Below are 19,419 nucleotides of genomic sequence, written 5' to 3' on the forward strand. Positions count from 1 at the left end.
TGCATATCAAAATACATACATCTGCAGTAATGTCATTGAATTTAGTGATAAAGGCATGTTTTACAATATCCACGGCAATTTCTGATGCAATTACCATACAGACATCTGGAAACAACACCCAGAGATGATCTGTAAATAGAAAAAAGAAAAACAACAAAATATCTTAATATGAACAGAATCCATATCACAGGGTACCAGAGAAATATGAAATCTCTAGAACAAAACTGTAGTATTTTCAGTAAATGATGAACTAGCATTCAATTATAACCTTTATCAAAAGAGCTATACTGTATCAAGTTAAAGGATACTTCATTCAACAAACATTTACTCAGGCCCGGCGCAGTGGCTCACGCCTGTAATCCCAACATTTTGGATCACCTGAGATCAGGAGTTTGAGACCAGCCTGGCCAAAATGGTGAAACCCTGTCTCTACTAAAAATACAAAAATTAGCCAGGCATAGTGGCGTGCACCTGTAGTCCCGGCTACTTGGGAGGCTGAGGTAGGAGAATTGCTTGAATCCGGGAGGTGGAGGTTGCAGTGAGCTGAGATCGCACCACTGCACTGCAGCCTGGGCGACAGAGCAAGACTCTGTCTCAAACAACAACAACAAAACCCCAAATATTTATTCAGTAGTTTCTAAGTGCCAAGAACCGCTTTACATGCGGGCTCCAGTGGTTTAGCAGAGAGCCTCTGCCTTCACGAAGCCTACGTGCTGACATGCTGATGGGATGACTAGATTAAGCAGGTTCCTTAGAAAATCCTTTAATTCCATAGCTGCCTCAATGTGACAGTAAATAGCTAGATGAGATGTGCTGTAGTCTTTGTAGATGAGCAGTCTTCTCCTTCTTTGATCACTACAACGTAAAGATATTAATCAATCCTTTGTTTCACTGTCATACAGATGTTAGCCTGATAAATTTGCTCACCATTATGATATTTAAATGTCTATTCAAATAAGACCTAGTGTTAGATAAATAGGGTAACCGTAGTTTACAATAATCTACTGTGTATTTCAAAATAGGTAGAAGAGAAGAATTTGACTGGTTCTAACAAAAAGACAACTATTTAAGGTAATGGATATCCCAAGTACACTGATTTGATCTTCACAAATTATATGAATACATTAAATTATCACTTGCACACCCAAACTATGCAAATTATGTATCAATAAAAAAATTTTTTTTAATGCCAATTCAGTACCAGGTACCTGATGAAACACACCTACAGACAACCTCCTAAGAACCTGGAAAAGAATGTAAGAGTGGGACACAGCAAGAAAAAGATAGGGAGAAATGCTGACAAGGACCCACAGCAACTCAAGACCCAGGTAGCCGGAGGGTGGGATGGAGATGACAGAGCTGGGCTATCCCGGCTGACAGTGAAGACAGCTTCTGTGAGTCTGGCATCACATCAGGTTTTGGAAATCAAGGGACCTCTTTCGCCGATAAGCTCTGCTACTAACTGCTATATGACCTTGGGCAAGTTTTTTTTTTAATCCACATCACTAGCAAAGGGCAAGTTTCTTAATGAGCTAAATTCCAGCTTCCTCAACCACAAGGTAAGGATAGTAAGTGTCTACACTTAATTATTATGAGAACTAAATGAGATAATGGTGCACAGCAATGTGCCTGGCATACAAAATGGCTAGTGCTGTTTCCTCATGACCCTGAGAACTTAGAGCAACCTTCCATAAATGGCACTTAGTTGGTTTTTTAAGAAATTTTAATAAACCTAAAAAAAGTGAAAACCTAAAACAAGAGTGAAAATGGTGAATTCATCAATAAAAGCAAGTGCTCCGTTTATCATATTATCTGCCATAGTACTAACAAAGGAGGCAAGACAATTTATTAAAAGTCGCAGTATAAATGAGAATATGACTTCAAATATCCAGCTGTCTAGGAGGCATAAAGACTATTTGTCTTTTGGTTTAATCACTCAGCTTTGGGAATTGCTGATCTTACATGTACTCTACTGGAACCAGTGACACATACCCCCTCTGCCCTTCATGGACACCCTGTTAGGTGACTTAGTTATAAAGAAATATACCACCATTCACTAAAACAAATTTGGGTACACAAAGAATCTAGCTGTGTGTGGAGGAAGAGGCTTTTCCACCACAAGCCAGGTAGCCTACTCAAGCTGCTGTGAGATGTCATTTAATCTTATGGTTTCTCTATGAAAAAAACTTCTGAAAATGTATCTCCAAGAGCGTATCTGTCATTTTATGTTTTTGATTTTTCAGTTACTTGAAAATTACCAATGAATTAAAATAAATTAAGAAGTTAATAAATGCCTATAACATATATAATACTGGGAGTAATAAATGAAATCCAAAACATGGTTGCATCCTTTAAGAATGAGATTCCAACAAAAACGTCAGACATTCAAACAAAAACTCTAAATTACTTGAGATACCTGAGACATTGATCATTTCCCACTTAGCTCACTTAGCATTATAATTACCCACTTCCCCTTAATTAGCCTGTAAGTCCTACAAATGTCGTAGCATTTTTTACATTGCCACAGTGCCTGCCCTTGTGCCCAGAAACTAGCATATGCTCAGTGAATGTCTGCTAACTGAATGGATAATGAAAATTCATGGAGTCTTGACAATTTTCTGTCAGCCTGAATTTAGAGACGCACCTAAGTAGCAAAATTTCCACCTTACTTTATATTTAATTTATCCCTACTTAAAATGCTAATCAATGGGTAAAAGATAATGTTAGGGAAGAGCAAAGGTTCTCCTGGTTAACCCCTAAGATGAAAACGATCTTTCTGGATTTAGGTAACTAAAGTACACTACAGTTAAAAACCGAAAGGCTCAGAGCTGCCAGGCATAACAGGGCGCACTCACCTACTGAGTATAGAGCTCCAGAGACACTGAGGAGTTTATGGAAAATGACAGCATCCCACCACACCACAGAAAACATACCCAATCCATTCTACTGAAACAGGTACAGTCATGTGTTGCTCAGCAACAGGGATACATTCTGAGAAATGTGTTGTTAGCCAATTATGTCACTGTGTTAACATCATAGAGGGTACTTACACAAACCTAGATGGTATAACCACACACCCAGACTATATGGTATAACCTATTGCTCCTAGGCTACAAACCTGTACAGCACGTTACCATACTGAATACTGTAGGCAAACTGTGACACAATGGTAAGTGTATCTAAACATGTCTAAACACAGAAAAGGACACTAGGAGACCAGGTGACAGGAATTTTTCAGGTCCATTAGAATCTTATGGGACCACCATCGTATATGTGGTCTATTGTTGACTGAAGGTCATTAAGTGACAGATGACTGTTTCTCCAATACCCAAACAGTAAAACAGCCAAAGTCTTTTGAAGTTTTCTGCAATATTCATTTTATTCCATGTAAAAGAATGATTTTGGCTTAGAAGTAAAATTATAAGACACTGTTTTGTTAAGAGTGAGTTACCTGGATTCCAAGAAAACTGTTCCATGTTTCTTAGACACACTATCAGTAAAAGCACATAATTTGTGAATCGTTCCTTAATATCTAAAAGAAAAAAAATCAACATAAGTACTGTAGTGTATATAAACAACATAATAAAGTACATATATAATTATTTTAGCCAGAACATGATGAAATTATTAGACGATGTATAAATGTCTATAAATATACAACTTTATATATATATATATATATATACGTGTGTGTATATAGGCTGGTGCTACCTTGGTAAGCCATTGACTTCTTTTGCCAACATAATTCTAGTATGGAAATTCCAGTTTTCTATAAACTTCAAAAAGTATTCAAACCATCAAACTGCTCAGACTGGGTCATTAGGTTCCTCCAATGGGCTTTGGGGACATATGACAACTGCTTCCATTTTACGGAAGAAAAAATAGAAGCAAAGAGTAAATGAAAGACTTTGGGTAACAAAATCCTTGTATAAAATCCCAGACTATTTCCAATCTGGTAAATAGTACACAATTACTGAACTGATGAGTCCTTTAGCTGAGAGAATCCTGCTACTACAATAGCATTTCCGGGGGTGTATGTAGAACTTGAGGTAAAATAACCCCAAATTGGGCTTCATAATATTTACCATAAACTAATAACTGTGTGCTGAGATTAGGTGGAAGGAATTTAACAAAAGCAAATCACTGAATTCTTGCTAAAGGCCAGTGTACACATTTCACTTTTTAAGCTGTTAACTTTCTCATAGTCTAAGATACCGTGTAACCAAGAAATGGGACGAAATAAATTTGTCTGCAGTTAAGAGTGGCACACCCATGTATGTGTGGCGATGCAATAGTGGGGGTTGTGACTAGAAACAATCACTCATATAACAACCCATCTCAAAAGCTTTTTTACAGTCTGCTGTCATTTCCCTACTTTCCCACTGCCTCAGTAAATGCAAGCCTCACCCATATCATTCAGCCATGGCGCACCTCCTGTAAGCGCTCTGAATTTCAATTTCATCCTGATGTACTTCATGGGACTGTCTTTGCTTCTCTTTTTTTACTTCCACCTTTCCCCATTATTCTCTAGCAACATGATACAAACTTTTATTCCACAGCAAAACCTTATTCTCCATAAGCGAGTTGGCCTTTATTCTCTGTACCTTCCCTACATCCTTAAGCTCTTCCAGTCAGTTGCTGGTACCTTCTTTTTCAGGGTAGCTCACCTCCTTATTAGTGATGGGTCTGAGCTGTGCCTTCACTCCCTCAAAGCCCAGTGGGCACTACTCACTTCCTATTTCCAAAGCTGAAGCACTATTCATTATGAGTGTGAGCTCAGGGCACAGTGAGTCTCAAGGTACCAAGCACTGAGATGCCTCTTTAGGAGGCAGGGCACCTCCGGAGCAAGGCCATGTGGATTTTCAGGTGCACCTGTTTTGATTTGTCTAGATCACATGTTTAATTTATTCTGTGACTTCAAAAGAGGATACAGGTTAAAGGAAACTAAGAAAAGTCTGCCCTAGAATAAGTTCCATCAAAGTCTGACACAAAATATATTCTTTGTTACTATAGCTAACTGTGGATCTTAACTCATGGGGTTAAATTTACCAATGTATCTTTAATTGGAATTCTGTAGAATTATTCACCAAGCTGTACCTATATGTGTGCTAAGTCCTTTCTAATTTCCATAAATGAATTTAACAATGAAATGTATTTATTTTTGATACTTCCCAAACATGTATAATATAGACTTGCTTCATTACAGAATTATCTGAAAATAAATGGCCTTGAGAAATTTAAAACACTATCTGAAATGAGCCAAAGTAACTTTTGTAAACTCTAACAAAGCAAAACTACTGTCGAATTTAAATTAATTGTATTTGATTTTTGGACATATGGCAGCTGCAAGTATAGAGAAAATCTGCAATAATTTCATTTCTAAGGATACTGATGAAAGGGGGAAAAACTTATCTCATTAAAGGTGTATTTAAGGCAAAACAGATTTTATTTTTTAAGATTTTTAAATTTTTTTTGAGACAGAGTCTTGCTTTGTCTCCCAGGCTGGATGCAGCCTCCACCTCCCGGGTTCAAGCGATTCTCCTGTCTCAGCCTCCGGAGTAGCTGGGATTACAGGCATGTGCCACCATGCCCGGCTAATTTTTATATTTTTAGCAGAGACAGGGTTTCACCATGTTGGCCAAGCTGGTCTCCAACTCCTGATCTCAGGTGATCCGCCCGTCTTGGCCTCCCAAAGTGTTGGGATTACAGGCGTGAGCCACTGTGCCTGGCCCAAAACAAATTTTAGAAAAGCAGACTATTTCAAAATATGATAGAGATTAATAAAAATGGATAAATTTGGTAAATGAATGCAATTTTATAAGATGAAGGATGTGAAGGATGGCAAGCTTAAAGATTAAAAAGTGACATCATAAAAATTAACTCTATCTTTATTTGATAAGATAAAGATACAAAACTATATCTAACTATAAAAATGAGGCTGTTATGTGAAGATTTTTTGGAAGTTTTATTCTTACACTTTCACAACTTTTACATTTAAATGTTTTACATAGACATTATAAAATCAAGATTTGACTTTTAAAATTTGAGTTAAAAAATACCCAAATTTTAAGTTTCTCCAAAGTAAGATATAAAAAGAAATAAAATTTTTATGAGAATAACAGAGTCTGATACTGATAATCGAACATATATTAGATAAATAATGCAATCAGCAACATATTTATACCATCTCATTTTCAGAATAGTCAGGGTTCGGATTAGAACTGAACTCTTACATTGATTAAAAATTAAAATTTCTAGGAATGTTTTCTCCTAACCTTTATTAAGAAGCTTAAAAACATTGGTATTAATGCTTTTAAAATATTTCTGACATTCAGGTTATTAAGCTTTTTCCTTGCTATATTACCACTAACAGGGATATACTTTAACATACTTGCAGTCACATTTTAAATATAAAATGAGTGACTATTTCCAACAAACATCCACATTTATTGCAGATATGCAGGCTTCTAAGAGTGTTAAGCGAGCTATAAGCTTACTCCAGACAACCTAACTCCTGAAGGACCTTTCCAAATGCACAGTTCACATTACCAATGGGTAAAAAACTACCTAAAATTCTTCATCTCAAGAATGCAAACCAGAAAGGCTGGGGTTCCACATTCAGCTAACGCTTATGTTAAAATGAAGTGAAGAAAAGGATAATTTGTTAAAAATCTGGTTTTGTTAACTAAACTACTTTTCACATGTCCTCAGGCAATTCCTCCAAAGAAAATATACAGTGAGCTACCACTGAAAGGGGTAAAGTTACTCTCAGATTTCTCCATGAAGTCTTCTATATTAAACCAGCATGAAGGACTGAACCTTACACTACATATCTGGCAACTCAAATTCTGATGGAGAAAAAATTCATAGGAAAATTCGTAAGAAAAAAATAGCCGATATGAGTATCCCTCCTGACTGGCTCTCATTAAGTAGCTACTACTGAAGCATATGAAGAAGGCAACATATTCATATAAAGAGTAAAAAGCACCTCTTGGTGACTCCTGATCTTTCCATTTTAATAGCTGAACGTTGCCTAGAATATTTTTTTTCTTACTTGAGAAGGGTCTTAAAATCTGCCTTAGGGTAAAGTTAATTTCTTATAAAACTCTTAAAAGGGTACAACGCAGACCACCTTGCATTGTAACATGAGCTACTTTGCTTACAGCAAAAAGTAATTTTTTTTTGGTGCTAAGTAGTAACCATTTTAAGCCAAAATAAAGTCCAAATTTCTTGTAAACTGATATGCATACCTGATCATTATATCATTTTTTTTCCAGAGTTTTCTTAAAACTCAAATATTGAATACCTAATCTTTCTAAGCTAAGAGGTTGGAATTCTGGGGAACCCGTTTATAAAAATGAAAAGGGGTATTAATTACATCAACATGCTGGCCATAAGGTTAAAAACATTCACAATTTCCCCCTCATAATTTCGAAGCTTTTATACACAAGGATTGAAAACCCTTAAAACTTAAGATCTGCGTGTCTAGTTTAAGGCTCTATAAAGAGCACTTACCCAAAGGAGGTTACTAATATGAATTAATTTAAAAAAAACATGGTTTCCACAACAAACGAAATTCTTACAGTTGAATCAATTTACTTTATGGTTAACTACTGAAGCAAAGTATTCTATAATTTAGTACCTTCCCTCCTTCCTCTTTCATTTCTAATTCATGACGCTTGGCAGTCTGCACTTGAAAGGTGAGGAACATTAATAAGCAGCAAGAATATGAACTGCTTCTCAGAGCCTTGAGAGTCAGGTCCAGCATGGCCTCATAGAATCATCTAGGCTTTAGGTTCAAGTTTTCCACTTGTTGTTTTTGTTCCTTGCTTAGTTTTCAAATCTCCTATAACTTGTTTGCTTTAACATATTCATATGGCATTATTTTCCTTGTCTAATATACAGGTAAAATTTACATACAGTGAAATGCACAGATCTTAAGTACATAATGTGATGAGTTCTGATCAATGCATAACTTGTGACACCAAGCCCTTAATACAGAAAGAAGTTCCATCATCCAGAAAGCTCCTTTGAGTCCCCTTAGTCAATCCAAATGCCCAACAAACAACCTCTTATTCCTATTATCATAAACGAATTTTGTCTGATCATAAACTTCATATAAATGAAATAATACATCATGTACACTTTTGTGTCCGGCTTTTCTGCTCAACATAATGCTTCTGAGACCTACATAGCTGACAATATTAGGAGTTCATTCTTTTACCTTTAATTGCTAAGTAGTATTCTATGGTATGGATATACAGTTTGTTTATTTTCCTATTGATAGGTATTTGGGTTGTTTCCAGTTTTTGGCTAGTATGAACAAAGCTGCCATAATAATTCTTGCAATAAGTCCTACTGAGGAAATATATTTCCTGAATTACAGGGCAGGTGAACATTTAACTGTAAAAGAAATGGCCAAAAACAGCAGTTGTAATACTTTACACTCACGCCATCGATGCGTGAGTGCCAGTTAATCCATATCCTAACTTGTGGCACTGTCAGGCTACAAGAGCAGTCACTCTGGAGGGTGTGCAGTGCTATCTCATTATGGCTTTGTCTTTCTCCAGTGACATTTTACCTAATAATGCTGAGCAGCTTTTCATGACCTTATTGGACATTTATAGATTTTCTTTTGTGAAACGTCTGTTCAAGCCTTTTCCCCATTTTAAAACTAGATTGTCCTTTCATTATTGATTGGTATAGTTTGTTATATATTCAGAAAACAAACAAAAAAAAAATCTATCGTCAGATATATGCATCTCAAATCTTTTCTCTTAGTACTGTGGCTGGCCTTTTCACTTTTTAAGTTTTATGATCACACATTTTAATTTTGAAGAAGTCCAGTTTCTCTCCTTTGTTTTACATTTAGTACTTTTTGTGTGGTCTCCAAAAATGTTTGCCTAGACCAAGGTTGTGAATGTTTTCTCCTATATTTTGTTCTAGAAGTTTTATAACTTTAGCATTTATGTTTAGGGTTATGAACCACTATGAATTAATTTTCTTGGGCAGGGAAGGGGCCAAAGTTCTTTTTTTTTTTTAACCTTTATCCAACTGTTCCAGCATTACTTGTTGAGAAACTCTTCTCACTAAATTTTGTTTTATAAAATATCTTTTTTATTGAAATGTTATTTTTGTAAGCATGTAATATTTTTATTAAAATTTCTCAGTTTTCATTTCGAATATGGTGAATATGGAGAGACATAATCCATATAAATAAAAGTCCTTTGGAATCATCATAATTTTTTTTTTTTTGAGACGGCGTTTCGCTCTAGTCACCCAGGCTGGAGTGCTCTGGTACAATCTTGGCTCACTGCAACCTCCGCCTCCCAGGTTCAAGCAATTCTCCTGTCTCAGTCTCCCCAGTAGCTAGGATTACAGGTACCCGCCACCACACCCAGCTAATTTTGGTATTTTTAGTAGAGACGGGGTTTTACCATGTTGGCCGGGCTGGTCTTGAACTCCTGACCTCAGGTGATCCACCAGCCTCGGCCTTCCAACGTGCTGGGATTACAGGCGTTAGCCACTGCGCCTGGCTGATCATCACACTTTTTAAAGTGTGTAAAAGGGTTCTCAGGACCAAAAAGTCTGACAAGCGCCGCTTTGGATGAGCCATGTGTGCTCTTATCTACAACCGGACTGCAGGCCTCCCCCGTAACACACCCCCTCCTTCCTCAAGGATATCATCAAGCCAGGTTCCTTTAGGGGTCCTCTCTATTGTACATCTGTCTGGATTCATGCTAAAACACCACCATTTTTTCATGACTTGTGCAAATGTCACCATGGCAGAAGAGATGAATAATGTCTTCATATTCTTGTAAAAACACTTTTGACTCTGAGCATACTCCCTGGCAGAGCCCCTGGGACTGTTCTTGGGGGCTCCATGATCCACCATGCAATGTGGCTCTGGCTTTCAAAAACTATGTAAGACAGTGACTCCAGGCACAAAAATTTTGTGCCTTCACACTTTTTAGGATTAGAACGAAGACAGTAAATAATAACTAAATAATAACTAAAAAAGCTAAGGACTTAGAGACAATCTGAGATTTACAGACATAGTTCTCCTAGAAGCTATGTGACTGTGGAGAAGTCAAATTATTTTCTGTGTTTCAGTTTTCACATCTATAAAATGGAAAAATACCACCCACTTTGGAGAAATTTCTAGACTATTAAGAAGCTTCTCAAAGTAGCGTATGGTACTACACAAATGTTTCTAATTTTTTTATCTCAAACATCTTGTGATTACAGTAACCAAAAATAAGAAAACCTAGTAAAGATGTTGATAGCATAAGAGAAGGTACAGTTTAAGCTGAAGAGTGGCCCAGAGAAAATGTGCCATTAGGATTTCAGAATGAACTGCAAAATAATACTGCACAGAACTTCAAGTAGAATCTAATTGTACATACCGCTATTTGACATTTGAAAGAGATTGTTCTTTTCAAACTTCTTGAAAACACTTCCTTTAATTTCAACAAACTGAAATAGTAAACAGAAATACCATCTTTATGATTATAACAGTTTAAAAACTGGACTTGCTACTTATAAAACTTCCGGGAGAACAACATATAGAACAAACAATTTTATCCCACCCAGAGTATTGCAGCTGAAATGCCTGTATAACTTCAAAAATGTAAGATAAATCTCATACTTACATTATTAGACATCATGATAGTAAGCAAAGACTTGTTGTGTGAGTTAAAAGCTACATTGAGAGTTGTTGCTTGAACCATTATAAGAATTGCATGCAAAACTAATAGAAGGTCAAGGAAAAAACTTAAATTTGCTTTCATATTATTACTGATAATACTATAAAATTTTGAAAGTGAATAATAAAGATGACTTTCTTTTCCAAATTGTCTTAATAAGTATTGTATTATCTTCATAATTTCCCTATTAGCTATAGTTGATATAAGTTTGACAGGATATGTGCAACCCACATGAAACGAACAAAAGTGGAAATGTACCTCTATGCATTCATTTATTTAGACCATGAATCCTTTGCAACAGGGTTGTTTTGTTTTTCTGTAAGTGCTCAGGAAATAGGCCCTCAAAAAAGTTTGTTAAGTAAATGGAATAAATTATGGTAAATACTGAAAGAAGAGACTAAGAAATACACATTTTGAATTAAGATAATTTGCATTCTAAAAAAGAAAGCACAAAATATAATTCTGGAAGTGATTTTCTTCCCTGATTCTTCAGGAAATGTGGAATGTAAGGAAGTAGGAAATATCTGATAATTAAGATTCTTCTTCATATGTCATTTTGAAGATATCCATAAACTGCAGAATTATATTTGTATTACATACAGAATAGTTAATTTATATCTAAGAGTGGTAACTGCTTTACTCCATTAAAACTGGAACAAGCTTTTACCCTCACAGGTATCTTCCCACTTGGTTCTTTAACTTTCCAAGCATTAACCCAATTTCTTTCAAGTGTCACTCTTACAGAGATAGAAAAAAAAAAAAAAGTGACACATTCTTGTGAATGAGTCCTGACTTCACATGGAACTTAAGAGCAGGAATGTGTGTATAAATATGTAGGGGTACACACAAATATGTACACTGCTTATGCAGTAAAGCACTTACTCTCCAATAGAAAAGCTTTAAGCCAGGGATGAATACACAAACACATAAAATCACCAAAACTCCTCCCAACCAATTTCACATTATACTTTTAGATAAATTCCATGCATTTTAAGCCCATAAAAAAGAATTCCTGGATTTAAAGATAACTTCAAGAAAAATTCTAACATAACTACGAAAAATTATATAGATCTATATCAGGTATGTATAAAAATACACTGCCTTTTTATTATAAAAGTCTTCCTTATAATCAGTTACACTGCAAACAGAACTGTTTTCCAGCAGCTCAAAGAGTAATGCATACATGAGGCTCTTAAATTAGTTAGTTATTATGACAATCAATTTCTCAACAGAACACAGATATTTCACATTAATCTTCAGGATACATACATTATCTATATATCTTTAAATCTATAAAATGGCTAACCAAATAAAATAAGGTAGACTATGCATTAACTGTCGGAAATTTCCAGTAGGTCTATAAGGATACAGACATAGAGAACAGCCATGAAAAAGTGAGGAATCACCCCAATGTGGGCTCTTTTTCTCTCTTTAGGCTCTGTTGCTGTCCAATAGAGAGCATCTAATATGTCTTGTCCAAAAGATGAAAACAGACGATCAGCTACCTAAAAAAAAAATTATTTGTAAGATGTTTCTTAATATTCCATTTAAATATATAACTAAAATTGAGATATAGCTCAAATCCTGGAGATCTGTGTTTTAAATCCTAGTAGAAGGCAAGCTAAAGAGGAGTGAGGATCTTTGTTTACTTATTCACTCACATTTCTTTATTCTTTAACAAATAGTAACTGCTAAAATATGCATAGAATTTCAATTAGACTAATTAGCTATGTTTGTAACAAAGAAAGTCTTAAATAGTGGCAAAAATAAAAGGGGTGGGCACATCTGGCCGGGCACGGTGGCTCATGCCTGTAATCCCAGCACTTTGGGAGGCCGAGGTGGGCGGATCACGAGGTCAGGAGATTGAGACCATCCTGGCTAACACAGTGAAACGCCGTCTCTACTAAAAATACAAAAAATTAGCCGGGCGTGGTGGCAGGCGCCTGTAGTCCCAGCTACTCGGGAGGCTGAGGCAGGAGAATGACGTGAACCCGAGAGGTGGAGCTTGCAGTGAGCCGAGATTGCGCCACTACACTCCAGCCTGGGTGACAGCGCGACTCTGACTCAACCAAAAAAAGAAAAAAAGGGGGTGGGCACATCAAAATCATGGTTCCTCTGGTTTTAGCACTTTAAATTCAAACTCAGGATTCAAATTTAGGACAAATATATCATTTGACCTACTCATATCTAATATTTGTAAATAATGGTAACTATTTTTTTGAGGTTTATTATATGGAATAAAATATGCAGATTTACTTCCTAACCACATTTTCAGGTATCAATCTCCTTGAATACAGTATAACAGGTAAAAAGTGACACATAAAAGAGAGAAAAGGAGGGCATGATATTCAGGATTCAGTTTGAATGCCACATCCTAACAGAGGCCTTTTCCAGACCATCCAATCTCTTGTGGCTCCTACGGTCTCTACTGCCTTAGTCTGTTCTTTTTCATCATAAGATATGTCATTTCCTAATATCTCCTTGTTTATTGTCTATCTCTCACCTGTAGAATATAAGCCCCATGAGAATAGGCTGGTTCACCTGTGAGTCTTCAGGGTCTAAGATGCTTGGCATGCAGCAAGTGCCAACTAAAGATGTGCTGAATGAATAACAGCTACCATTTAGGGAGCTCCTACCATGGGCCTGATATTGTGCTAAACCCTTTCTATGTGAAGTCTATTTAATCCTCATAATCTCCCTAGTGTCTCCACTTTACAGATGAGAAACTGAGGATTAGAGATATTCAGCAACAGTAACTATGTCCAGGATAACCAGGTAATAAAGGAAGGACTAGGATTTGGTCAGAGGTGGTTTGCCTCTTCCAGAGCATGGACTCTCATCCACTGTGTTTAAGCCACCTCATCAATTATAGTCTGCAATGTGAATACGTATATAAATCATTTTAGTCAGCAATTCATGGATCCTTTTTCTTGGCCTATTTTCTAGTAACAATAATAATACTACCTTGAGAGGGCTTTGTAAGTCAGGGGACAGGGAGAAACCCTCGCACTTTCCAGTGTCCTACGATGGAAAGCCTACGAAGGAGAGACTAGCAGGGCAGCAGTGAAAAGAGCAAGGCAGAGAACAGAGGGGAACAGGGAATGAGGCCTAGGCTCTTTCTATGAGAAGGAAGGGAGAACAAGATGAGCTATTCTGTTTCACGAACTTTGTCCCCATCCACCCCTAGGCAACCTACTTGGTGGGGCAAAGTGTACGCGCAGCAAGCCTAGAATCAGGTAGCTGGGGTATGGTTTTAAAACATCTTGGTCTTGAATTTAGGAGGTACCAGGAAGGCTAGAGCTCCATGGCTTCTGTGAAGAGATGGAGAGTCCTTGTCTACCACAGCGATGCAGCTTCAGAGCAGAAAGGCCAGCAGCCCCCACCCCATCTGTCCTCTCACTAGGAAAAATCTCTTCATGGCTAATTAGGAAGATAAATAGACCTTATTGTATCCCCCCAAAAATAAAATATAAAAACGCAATTTGAATTTCTTTTTTTTTTTTTTTCCGAGATGGAGTCTCGCTGTGTTACCCAGGCTGGGGTGCAGTGGGACGATTTCAGCTCACTACAACCTCCACCTCCAGGGTTCAGGCGATTCTCCTACCTCAGCCCCCCAAGTAGCTGGGATTACAGGCACGCGCCACCAGGCACGGCTAATTTTTGTATTTTTAGTAGAGATGGGGTTTCACCATGTTGGCCAGTCTGGTCTTGGACTCCTGACCTCAGGTCATCCGCCCCGCCTCAGCCTCCCCAAGTGCTGGGATTACAGGTGTGAGCCACCGTGCTGGCCTGCAATTTGAATTTCAAAGTTTATTATATAACTTAGGGTAGCTTACTATTTAAAAAACTTGTGAATATCTGGCTTATAAAGCGAAGCATTTTTTTGTAAAGTGAATGTATATCAGCTCAACTTATTTTTTATATAAATGCAGATTTTCATATGCTGAATGCTTTGAAGTGAGACATATTGTACTAAAAACATTACTTACAAAAATTGGGAACTTATATTTATTTACCCTATGTAAAGATCTGAATTTAAATGTGCAATTTAAAATGTGTATTTCTTACAGCAAACATATACATAATCATAACATTTACTTCATAATTTAAAGTTCTAGCATGGGTTTCTAATGAAGTTGTGAAACTAATTTCCCTAGCACTTGACAATTTGGATACTCAAGGGGGTACTGGTTCTAAAATGTCTGGGCAGCAAGAATCTTCTCAGCCTACATGAGGACATGCCATGCCTGCAGGCTTGCCACCAGAGGTGTGTCCCAGACCAGCAGCATGAGCCCCACCGCCTTGGAAATGCAGATTCTCCAGACCCAGCCTAGATCTCCTAAATCAGAATCCATGTTTAAGAAGAGCCCCCAAGTGATGATAGCACAGTAAAGGCCAGAAGCACCATAACTAGAGTCGGTAGAGCATTCTTGACTCTCAGGTACCTTCAGAACTGAAGACTTGAAGCTGAGTGCCCTGGCCAGGCCTGTGCGGGGTAAGCAAGGCCCTTACCTCCAGCATGTTGTAGATGATGTAGAGCTTGATGACGGACTGCCCCCTTATCAGGTGGTACATCATGGAGTAGTCGACATAGTGCATCATAAAATAGCAGATTACCAAAATGACACCCTTCAAAATGTCACACACCTGGGCAGGCTGAAGCAAACGTCTGTCCCTGAAACATACAAGAAGTAATAAAAATATAATTTTTACTCTGTATGTTCTCACAAAAACAATAATCTTTACTCGATATACACTGGCATACAAAGGTAAAAATAAGAATTATGTTGATCTTTTAAAAACTTCAAACAAGGGAGGTTAAACTAAATGACTACTCGACAGTGTAAAATTTTCTGTCCAAGTATAGAATATAAAGATTTTAAGTAAGAATTACTATTAGATGTTGGTAATCTTAACAAATGAACACAGAGGGCAGGTATCTACTGATAGGGTGCTTTCCAGCGACAGATTTCCACCATTATGGCATAAGCTTTTAACCTAATCATGAATCCCTGAACGTAGCCTGCTGGATCAGCCCTTTTCACACAATGCTACATTCTATGCATACTGCTCTGCATTTTGTACTTTATTTAAAGGCATGATATTCCATATAAGTTCATCAGGAGTTCATACTTTTTTGGCAGCATAGTGTTCCACTATGTGGATGAACCATAATTTATTTAACGTATAACTGACAGATTTCTAGTCTTTTCCAATTATGAGCCATGATGCAATTTACATGCCATGTCACATATACGAAAGTGTATCTGTAGGATAAATTCCTGAAATTGGAATTCCAAGGTTATATTCACTTGAAATTTTGATAGAAACAGCTGAACTGCCCACTGTACTGGGTACAGTTTATACCTCAACTAGCGATGTCATGAGAAAGCCTGTAGCCCAGGGCACTGATACAGTGTTTGATCAACTTTTGGATCTTTGCCAGTCTCATTGATGGAAAATCGTACACAGTGTAGTTTCACCGTTAATTTCTATCATTAGGAAACTAAACATATTTCCACATATTTAACAGTTATTTATATTTCACATGGACACTCCCTATCTTTCTTGTACTGGTTTATAGGACCGCTTTTGTATTACAAATGTTAGACCTCTGTGACTTCAGTTGAAATATTTTTTTCATAATTAATATGAGCAGAAGAATCACTCCTTACTTCTGAGGTCAGAGTAAAAGGAGCTAAACCTAAATTGCGAAAGGAACCATCTTAACAAGACAGAGCAAAAAATACATTAGAAAAGAAGAAATTTAAGATTTCTTCCACTGGATTTAAAATTCTTGTGACAAGAATGGGAAAGATACATTCTCTTTGCCTGTCGCAGGCTGATTCCTCAGGACAGAAAATGCTGTCTCTTGTTTTGGCAGCTTTTATGCATAGTGCGATCAATAAAACGGCCCGAGTACTTTTTTTTAGGAGCTGCAGAATCTCTTCATTTCCACCAATTGTGACAATGTTCTAAGCAACAATACAGGGGTGGGCTCATTTTCTAAATGGCCATTGGCCATCTGAGTCACCTATGTATTTGATATTCCTTGGCTACATATTCTCCAGAGCTCTTTCCTAATGCTTTTCCTCCAAAGATCTTTGTGGAGTTTAAGAAGGAATTTGTAAATCTTCCAAACTGTTACTTGAAACATTGCTTTATAAGGTCACAATGATGCTCTACCAATTCTGTGAGCAGTTGTTACAGAAACTCATTCTTGTTTTCTACAATGTGCACTGTATGATGTTTTCAGTTAGATATTAATTTGGCTGATCTATTTACAGACAGAATCTAAGATATTGCAGAAATTCTGAAAGCAGACAAATTCTGTGAAGACTGTTGACGAAGGGCTAAAGGTGGCTGGAAATACACTGGGCTGGACCAAAGAGCCTAAATAAGAGAGAGGTCAGAATGTGTCTAAGTCAGATCACATGACTTAAGATGGGTATGAAAAGCCAAGTAACTACTCTTAGCAGTTGAAGTTAAGGCTTCAGGAAAGATTGCATCAAGGACAAAGTTGATCAATCTATCATTATTTCTTTTTCACCATGACTTTCTTTTATCCAATGATGTTCCTCTTTCTCCCACAGAGAGAAAGAGAGACCTTTTTCTCCTCAGGGAACAAAGAATGTCCTTCATCTCCTGACTCCCAACCAACCAGCCCAGAGCACGGATCTCTGCCAAGGGCTACCTGAATATCAAGATAATTTCCTGCCCTTATCCCTACAAGACTGAAAATGGAAGACCTATTATATCTGCCAAGAATTGGATCTTGATCACTTAAACATATTTCTCATTCAAACACTGAGAAGAGGAGACGTTTTGAACACTTGTGAGCTCCTGGCCTTGGTGTGACTGTCTCCACTTGGGCAGCAGGGAACAAATGTGAGTCACCAGCCCCCACTCAGAAGTGTAGCACAGCTCAGCATATACTGAAAGTCACACATCATCAACAGTCATGGGCTTTTGTGTTTAAAGACTGTAAATCATGTTTATAAATTAAAGAAAATGATACGAGCTAAAAGTAGGGTAGTATTAATTTGTGTTAATTATGAAAATAATTTTGATAACTAATTAAAGTAGAAAACTATACTTAGAGCTTTTCGTATTAGATGGCATCTACTTAGTTGAGTGATCTCAGTCAGAGCAATTTTATTTAAGAGACAAAGGGCTTTTAAGTATATATCCAATTGTGTTTCTTTATATACATATTTTGAATCAAAGAACAATGTGTTAGTATATCAATGAAGGAATAGTATATCTAATACAAGCCATAGTTAGAAATTAGATCTACCAAACATTGGAAACACATATCCCAAAATGATACACCACCACACTTTTTGAACCAAGCTGATAAATTAACAAAGAAAAGTTGTAGAAACACCTAATGCTACAATTCAGTTACTACGTGGCAAGCACTGTTCTAGACACTCCACATATATTCCTTTCAGTGTTCACAATAATCCTATTTATTTAATCATCTTGGTTTTACAAATGAGCCAAGGGACAGTCAGGAACATGCCTGTGGTTGTACAGTGATTAAGTTCCCACACGGTGCAGCAGGGATGGAAACTTGGCAATCTGGCTCCAGAAGGCATGCTCTTCAGAACCATCTGCACTCTAGACTTTTTAAAACAGAACTTCTAAACTTGCAGGAATCAACAACTCAGAACCTACTATCTTTCTGTAAAATTTTACACTGGATACTTTATCACTATACTGCAATCTCATCTCAATAAATTGCTGTACAAAAAAACAAACCTATCTATCATTTGGTATTTCTAAAAATGAATGCAAAAAAAAAACTGGACTATTACGATATATATATGATATACACATATTGAATTCACTGCTTTCTGTGCACCCCCTGCTCTGTTGAAAGCGTTCCATCCATTGCTAACATCATAATTGGTTGCTGCAGGAATGACTGTGATTTTCAGGAGGAATATTATTCAAATAAAGAATACAAGAAGCAGAACCTTTAAAAAACAAGGGTCTTGATTTCTTCTTCTTCTTCTTATTTTTTGCATTTTTAGTAGAGACAGGGTTTCACCATGTTGGCCAGGATGGTCTTGAACTCCTGACCTCAGGTGATCCACCCGCCTCGGCCTCCCAAAGTGCTGGGATTACAGGCTTGAGCCACCGTGCCCGATAAGGGTCTTGTTTTCATATAAATGTCCTTGTTAATAAAAAAGAAAGGCTGCCAAAATAAAAAATTGTTTCTAAGGTGGCATCTTAAAAGACAGCTGTATGTACCACAGCCTCTTTCTATGAAAAGACCTAACCTCACAAATAAGTTTACCTGGTTAAAACAACTTGAACCAATCAGTTTATTTGTTCCTTCTCTGCCAGGATATTTTTAGATGACTATCTGATAAGCACTTCAAACTCCCTAAGAAGCTTATCCAAGGCCCTGCTATTCAACCCCGAATTGGCTTTTGAAAAATACTTTCATGCTACAGTTCTTATAAATGGCTAAGTGGTGGTTACTGGCAATTCACCTTGCAAATGATGAAAACCCCATATGAAAGCATAAACAAGTGAAACATACTGTTGGGCAAAATGAAAAACCCACTAATCTAATTTGCAGGTTTGGGTGTATGTCATCACACAAGTAATATTACATCAGGTATTTAACAAAACTTAAACATTTTTCAACATAAGACATTTAAACAGAATTCTTTTAAAAATTTCTAGTAAAACCACCCTT

General features: G+C 37.0%; 1 protein-coding gene across 2 annotated transcripts in view; it reads right to left on the reverse strand.

Annotated features, from left to right (window-relative positions):
• The window catches only part of TAPT1 (transmembrane anterior posterior transformation 1), a 65,935-nt gene that overhangs the window by 14,817 nt on the left and 31,699 nt on the right, over positions 1-19,419 (reverse strand). For both annotated transcript variants that reach the window (XM_019025738.4, XM_055385445.2), the window contains exons 4-9: positions 15,219-15,381; positions 12,076-12,211; positions 10,653-10,750; positions 10,407-10,476; positions 3,452-3,532; positions 20-129 (exon numbers count right to left, since the gene is read on the reverse strand). In XM_019025738.4, the coding sequence (XP_018881283.2) occupies positions 20-129; positions 3,452-3,532; positions 10,407-10,476; positions 10,653-10,750; positions 12,076-12,211; positions 15,219-15,381 (658 nt within the window). The remainder of the gene's footprint in view (positions 1-19; positions 130-3,451; positions 3,533-10,406; positions 10,477-10,652; positions 10,751-12,075; positions 12,212-15,218; positions 15,382-19,419) is intronic.

This window comes from Gorilla gorilla, chromosome 3, assembly GCF_029281585.2.
Source record: "Gorilla gorilla gorilla isolate KB3781 chromosome 3, NHGRI_mGorGor1-v2.1_pri, whole genome shotgun sequence".
Lineage (NCBI taxonomy): Eukaryota > Metazoa > Chordata > Mammalia > Primates > Hominidae > Gorilla > Gorilla gorilla.